The 7,579-nt window shown below is 55.4% G+C and overlaps 1 protein-coding gene across 1 annotated transcript in view; it reads left to right on the top strand.

Annotated features, from left to right (window-relative positions):
* The window catches only part of LRRC47 (leucine rich repeat containing 47), a 14,643-nt gene that overhangs the window by 3,200 nt on the left and 3,864 nt on the right, over positions 1–7,579 (top strand). The window contains exon 2 of the mRNA XM_045299219.1: positions 6,707–7,210. Within this exon, the coding sequence (XP_045155154.1) occupies positions 6,707–7,210 (504 nt within the window). The remainder of the gene's footprint in view (positions 1–6,706; positions 7,211–7,579) is intronic.

The raw sequence follows: 7,579 nt of genomic DNA on the forward strand, positions 1-7,579 counted from the left end.
TGACTTCCACCCCGCACTGTTGGTTTAAAAACCTCACACTCCAGCCCCTATTGGGGAACATGGGTACCAGGAGCTATGTTTCTTTAGGGGCCACACAAATAATAGTAAGGAGACCTACTGGTACAATGAGTTAGGTAGTTCAAGCCCACCAGCTCCTCCACAGGAGAAAGATGAGGCCGCCTGCTTCTGTACAGGTGACCAGGTTTGCAAGCCCTGTGCAGAGTCACTGGAGGAGCCCTGGTGGTTACCGGTTGGGCTGCTAACTTCAAGGTCAGCAGTTCAAAACCACCAGCCTCTCCTCTGGAGAAAGATGGGGCTTTCCCCACCTGTAAGGAAACTCAGAGGGGTACTTCTGCCCTGCCCTGCCCTATAGGTTGGTGATGAGTCGGCATCCACTTAGTGGGAGGGCAGTGAGTTTGAGTTTTGTTTTTTTTGTTTTGTTTTGCTTTCAGTTTTTTAATATAGGGTGATTTTGTGAGTTGAAAATGACTTGATGTCACTGGGTTTGGTCAAAGCGATGGTAGCATAAACCTCTGCTGTCTTGCCTCCCTGGAGGGGAGAGATCAGAAAGAAGCCCCGTGGCTTGAGCACTGAAGACCAACTCCCAGACCTTGTAGCTGTGGAAACCCTGCCCTTTCCTTTCCCCCTCCAGCTATTTGGAGCAGGAAGCCAAAGATATGGCTGTCCCACAAAATGCTATCAAGGCCCACCAGTGACCTAGCTTCAGTGTCCCAACCACTGGCTCTCAGCCTGGCTTCCCTCCTTGGTGGAGAAATAACGCAGCGAATGCTCCTCATTTGCTCTGGTTGCTGACTCGTTGGGCTGAGTGAGTCAGCCACCAGTGGTGAGCTAAGGAGGAGGTGGCCTCCGGACATCGAGTCAGCCTGGGTTTTCTGGTGCTCTTTAACCTTGAAACCCATGGAGAATCGTGCCCCTTATTGTCCCCATGGGGCTGAAGAAGCATTGTAGTCACTGAAAACTGCCCCACCTTGGTCACTAACTTGTAGCAGGGGCCAGCATGAATCCAGTTCCCAACTGGAAGTGATGCCAGGCCTTACCTTCCTGCACTTGTTCTCCTCATTCCTAACGACTCATTTAAATCAGACCTCATCCCCAGCCACCTGAGGCGGGGTCCAAGAGGAACAGCCTCGAGCTCTGGAATCAGCCCATCTCCCTGCATTTCAGACCAGCTGAGCCCTCTCTCTGGCCCCTTGGCCTAGGTCACAGACTAGAAGGATTCCATCCTTCATCGACTGCCCATGCAACAATTTCCTGTCACTGAGCCCTACGGAGCCGCTCCTGGCCAAATGGACTGTTCTGCCAGACCCCACCTATGGGTTCAGTTCTCTACGAGGGTTCTCCAGTTCACAGGCTGCCACCTATCCTTACAGTTACCCTCTTAGAGTCAGAAAGCAGACATGGAGAGAGACCATCCAGCACCGTCTGAGAAGGTTTCCAATGTGTGGCCTCCGTGTCCCCAGGGGCATGCCTCTCCCTCTCCCCTACACGGGTGTTCTTGGGAGCTCACCCCCGTTTGGGGCCTCTCTTCCGTGGGTCGGTCGGTCTGCAGGCTTGCCTGACTCTTCGGGAAAACGGGCATGTTGATTGCTTAGATTCTTTTCAGAAACGAGAAGGGAAGGGCCAAACCAACTTTGTCCCCCATGTGGATGGGACGTGTGCCTCCCAAACTCCGCAGTGGACCAGGGCAGCAGGAGCAAACCATCCGGGGTTCCTCCTGCTCTCCCAAGAGCCGCGCCCGCAGACATTGCCCGTCACGGGGTTGTAGGGTGACAGTGTAGCCCCACATCAGGGATTCCTAGTGTACGACGACTGCAGCCCCTCCCATAGTTCACAGAGGGAGTCAGCAGTGATCGTGAAGCCTCTGTGACAAGAGAAATGGAAAGGGGGTTGTTAGGTTTGTTAAGCCCTTCCCCAGCTTTCTTTTGTTTGGTTGCCGAAGCATCGGGACCCATTCAGAGGCATGGTTTCCTCTGGGCTGATCTCCTGTAAAGCTGAGCCAGCACCTCTGAAGAGGGATGGGCTCATCTCAAGTTTGCCACAGCTACAAAGGTAAGTGCCCCGCCATAGGTGGCTCATTCCTCTGAAGTGGACAGCCTATTCCTTCTTCGTCGTCTGTTCTTAGTCCGGGAGCTCTGCTGAAACCTGTTCACTTTGGTGGACCCTTCTGGCATTTGAAATACCAGTGGCATTGCTTGCAGCACACAGGCCACCACTGTATGACAAACTGACAAGTAGTGGGAGAACCTTGGGAAGACAGTTCCTGGAACACTGAGTTGTGCTCCTGTGGAGCCTCTCTGTACCAAGAGGCTCAAGAGGCAGGTGTACAAACAGAACAAGGGGCTACCAGGTGGTTTAGAATAAGGAGAGGTGTATGTCAGCATTGTATCCTCTCACCATCCTTACTTAGTCTGTGTGCTTAGCACATAACCAGAGAAGCTGGACTATGAAGAGGAATGGGGCATCAGGATTGGAGGCCGGCTTGTTTATATCACACAACCCTGCTAGCTGAAAGTAAGGAGGACTTGAAACAGTTGCTGATGAAGATCAAAGATCGCAGCCTTCACTATGGTTACAACTCAATGTAAATCCTCACAACTGAACCAATAGGTTGAAGTTGGATCCACAATGGATGCTCATGGAAGCAAGTCAAGAAACCAGTGTCACATTGCATAGGGTAAACCTGCACAAGACCTCTTAACGTGTTGAAAACCTGAGGGTTACTACGAGGATTAAGGTGCACCTGGCCCAAGCCATACTATTTTCAGTTGCCTCGTATGCGTGTGAAAATTGGACCTTGAATGAGGAAGATTGGAGAAGAGTCAATCCCTTTGAATTGTGGTGCTGACACAGAATGCTGCCAATGCTGTGGACTGCCAAAAGGATAAACCAATCTGTCCTAAGAGTCAGAAGGAAGGTGAGACTTCATCTCACGTACTTTGGACATGTCCCTGCAGAACATCACGCTTGGTTAAGTAGAGGGGCAGTGAAAAGGGGAAGGCCCTTGAACACAGATGGATTGACACAGTGGCCTCAAACGTGACAACAGTTGAGTTCTGTTCTGTTGTACACAGGGTCACTGTGGTTGGAACCCACTCGATGGCACCTAACAGCACAACAACCCTATAGCCCAAGGCAGTACTAGCCATGCACGTGGTGCAGATTGGAGGACACATGGGGGGAGAATCTCCTGTCTGTGTTACGCAAAGCGCACAGCCCCTTTGCCTGTGCCTGGAGTGTGCATGAGTTATATGGGGGGCAGGCAGTAAGGGGGAGCGGCAAGGAGGATAGACAGCATCCTGGTAGTGTGGAGAGGCCAAGTCACACTTATCAACAATGAGGGCTCCTCCCACTGAGGGCCGGGCTGCCTGTGTCCTCTGGGGTCCAAGTGCATAATTCAAACATGGCCCCCTCAAACAGGGCTATGGTGCAACCTGGCCTGGCTGAAGTGCTCCTGCCAGCTCTCACTCTCCAGATTCCCTGAGGTGCCTTCTTGCCAGGGGAAGGGCTGGGTCCCATTTGCCCCTTGACCTGCCTGTGTAGCTGCCTGTGCTGGGCTGAGAGGCTATGGGTGTGGGCAGCAGCCACGCTTGAGTCACTAACAAGCTCATTTGTGATGGTGACGTTTGCCCCTTGTGGAGACTCCTCATCAGATTACAGGCCCTGCCCATTTCGGTTCTAGCTGTGCTTAGAATGCCTGGGCTCCCCAAAGCCTTGCTTGTCCACCACTGTGGCCACCTCCCAGCCTTGAGTAACTGAGCTCTCATGGGGGGGGGGGGGGGCATCACTTTCAGCCCTCTTGAATGCAGCAGGAAGGCAGTTCCTGTGGGAAAGCTGAGGTGTAGGGCTGCTTGACTGCTCAGCTGGTGGACATCCAGAGCTGGACCAGGGTGCTCCTGCCCGTGAGACCAGCTGTAGGAACAGAAGCTCTTGAAGCCTGGGCCCCAAGCTGATCCCCGATCTATCTGCATCTGGCCCACCCAGATTCCAGGGTGGGCAAGCAGAGCCCACCTCGTGGTATAAAAAGCTGCAGGAGGAGATGACAGCAAGGCCATCGGGCACCTCCGATATTTGTGTGCCCCACGCCAACCCCATCCAGATGGACTCCAAGTGGAGAAAGGCTGGGGAGGCCCAGCAGAGTGATGACCTGGTGGCCTGGGGTACCTCCTCCACCTGACTGTTTCAGAGAGGTGCTGCTGTCTGGAGGCCAGCCTGGAGGGCATCTAAGGGCCCTCTGCTTCCAGCTGCAGAGGATCCAGCAGGGCTAGCCGTGGCTCCCCTCCCCAGTCCTGGAGGGGGGCAGGTCCCTACATCCTTGTTTGCTCTGAGCCTGCTGACGCTCTCTCTGTCCACACCCTAGACTGGAGAGCTCTCCCTGACTTGGGTGGTCTGGAATTCCATTCCAACCCTGATGGCAGGAGGCTGCCCTGATTTCCTGCTGCTGGTAAAACTGACCCTCCACCCAGTGGGGCTCAGGCCCCCAGTGAGGGACTACTATAGTGGCCTTTGTGACTCAGTGCGGCCAGTAGGCTGCGGGCTGAGCCAAGGCTGGAGCCCCTGGAACTGCCTGGTCCATTTCCCTTTGGCCCAGTCCAGATGCCAGCTCCCTGGGCACCCACACCGAGGACCAGCTCTCAGCAGTGTCCAGAGCTGGCCCCCTGGGGAAATGAGGAAGGAGCTGCCCGCTCTGCCGGGCCCCGTCACCAAGCCTAGGTTCCCTGTGGGAGCGCCGTCTCTTCTTCTCTGACACCAAACTTGACATCAGGGAACTTCCAATTGGGCAAGAAGAGTTAGGGTTTAGGGAATACCATTTTAGTAAGAATCTCACTACCATAGAGCCGATGCTAACTCATAGCAACTCCATAGGACAGGGCAGAATTGCCTGTGAGTTTCCAGCACTGAACTCTTACTATTATAATGATTTTTTTAATGATCTTTGTTTAGGAGAACAGCTCAAATCCAGTCTCCATCTCTACCCCCAGATGCAATAATGTAATGGGAGCCAGTCCCCAACAAACGTCCTTGCTAATATGTGCACACACACACCCCTTTCCCCGGGTTGTGAAGCACCCCTGGGTGTGTGCGCTTACATGGGGATCTGCTTGTGCATGGTCCATGGGACTGGAGGGCGATGGCTGGGGTCACATCTGCCCATACACAGGAGTCCACAGAACTGGTCCATGCTCCAGGGTCCGAGGGTGGGGTTGGTGGGTGCCAGAGATCAGAAGAACAAGGAGCCGATTAGCCCTAGACATGCATGTGTCTGTTCAGGGCGAGTGTAGGGTTTGGGCTGGATGACTCTCGCTTCCACATCCTCCACCTGAACCCTGATGTTAAGAGATCTGGAAGATTACAGAGACGGGACGAACCCGGCTCTGAAACTGCTCTGAAGTTTGAGACTGTGACTCTTTATGGGAGTTCCTTTCTTTCTGGGAACTGCTAATAGTTCCAAACTACTAACCGTGCCGTTAGCAGCTGAACACGTAACCCACCATGACACCAGGGCTCCTTTTAGTAGTAGTTATTGGCAATTCACCACTGATCTTCCAGCCATGGGGAAGGGATCAAGAGATGATGCCACACCTACAGGATGACAGCAGCCTTGCTGACCCCCAAAGGGCTCACCAGATCAGTCTCCCCACCCCATCTCGTCCTCTCATCTTGTCGTGGGCTGGAGACAGAGGAGACCCAGCCATGGGGAAAAAACCGCCTCGGGTTTAAAGGCAGGCTGCCAACACTTCCCATGTGAGATGCAAGGACACTCTGTGTCCCGTTTCTGATGGCTGGGTTTTCGTATCAAGAGTGGTGCTCTTACCGGGTGCCATTGCTACATGCTGTCTCTGCAGACCCACGCCATTAAGTCAAGTCCATTCCAGCTCGTAGTGAGCTGATAGGGCAGCAGAACTTCCCCCTGGGGTTTCCGAGGCTGGGGGAGTCTGTACCGGAGGGGACCATGCCAACCTCTGCACCACCAGGACGCACGTCTTTTAACTGAAAAGTACCTGAGCATGTCTGCGGGGCACCTGTGTCTCCACTCAAGACGGAGACATGTTTGTCCTTATAGCAAGCTCATGTTTTGTAACCAAGCTTTGTGTGTGACCCTTCTAATGACTCCCCGAGCTTCCTAAGGCTCCGTGGGTCTACGTTCCTGTGGTGGCTTTTACCATTGCGACACTAGTAATTGGGTAAGGAGAAACGCTTTGAGTGAGAAAGCGCCTTGCTGGCCGCTGTTGCATGGTTGCGGAGGGAGTTTGGTAGCACCGTGGTTAAGCTGCTGGCTGTTTAAGGAAAGGTTGGTGGCTCACACCCACCAAGCGCTTCTACAGGAAGGAAGGCCTGGTGGCCCCCATGCAGTGTGTTGTGGCTGTCATGTGCTGCCCAGTCAGCCCTGCCTGTGTCACAGGAGAGCTGCCCGTCGCTGCCATCCTAACAGGGTGTTTTCTTTGGCACCAGGGAGTGGCGGCTGCTGGGTTCAAATGGCCCCAGTAGGCCCCTGTCCATAAAGCTGACTATCCTGCCCTGTCACGGTGGCATCACTGCATTGGAAACTGACTGAGCTCCTAACTGAGCGCCATTGCTAAGCCTGCCCCTCTCAACTCTGGGCTAGTGATAGGTGGCAAAGGGTTGGTGACTAGGCTCTAGGTGCGGGGTCTAGCGCCGGCCCACAAAAGGTAAAGCTTGGGCGTAGCGCTCCCTGAGCCCAGTGTTCCGACCCGTCCCTGCTGTGTCTCCCCAGACGCTGGACCTCTCCAACAACCAGCTCAGCGAGATCCCAGCCGCGCTGGCCGACTGCCCGAAGCTGAAGGAGATCCACTTCCAGGGGAACAAGCTGAGGGACAAGCGCCTGGAGAAGATGGTGCACGGCTGCCAGACCAAGTCCATCCTGGAGTACCTGCGAGTCGGCGGCCGCGGGGGTGGGAAGGGCCGGGCCAAGGCCGAGGGCGCCGACAAGGAGGAGAGCCGCAAGAAGAAGCGGGAGAGGAGACCGAAGAGGGAGGGCGGCGAGGAGGGCGAGCTGGAGGCAGTGCACAGGCTGCTGCTGAGGGTGCTGCACGTGTCCGAGAACCCGGCGCCCCTGGTGGTGTGCATGCACCCCGAGGTCAGGGACGTGCGGCCCTTCATCGTGGGCGCCGTCGTCAGAGGCATGGATCTGCACGCTGCGAACGCACTCAAGCGCTTCCTCGCCGCCCAGGTAGGCCTCCAGCACAGATCTGCAGAGGGGCGGGAAGGAGGGGGGGCTGACAGCTCCCGGCCTCAGTTTCCCTCTGTGAGAGGACACGCTCCTCAGGGGTTATGGGAGGAGGTGGTGAGGTGAGTGTGCACGCCTGCACCCTGCTTTGTCCCTCACCTTCCACCCAGGAGCGGGTGGCTGTGTGGTGGGAAGTCCAGCAGGCCCCGTTTGAATACTTGCCTTTTGCTGGCAGCGGGCGTACACATGCCGTCCGCCTGGTATCCCGATGGCATTCTCCCATCCCTGCAGCCTTCCCCGCCCTGCCTTGCTGGTTGTCCCGTCCCCACAGACAAACTCGCTGCGGGTCCCGACTAGCCTTGTAGGCGGCGT

Source organism: Echinops telfairi, unplaced genomic scaffold (genome assembly GCF_000313985.2).
Source record: "Echinops telfairi isolate 266 unplaced genomic scaffold, ASM31398v2 ScPeMD7_7457;HRSCAF=8495, whole genome shotgun sequence".
In the NCBI taxonomy this organism is placed as follows: Eukaryota; Metazoa; Chordata; class Mammalia; order Afrosoricida; family Tenrecidae; genus Echinops; species Echinops telfairi.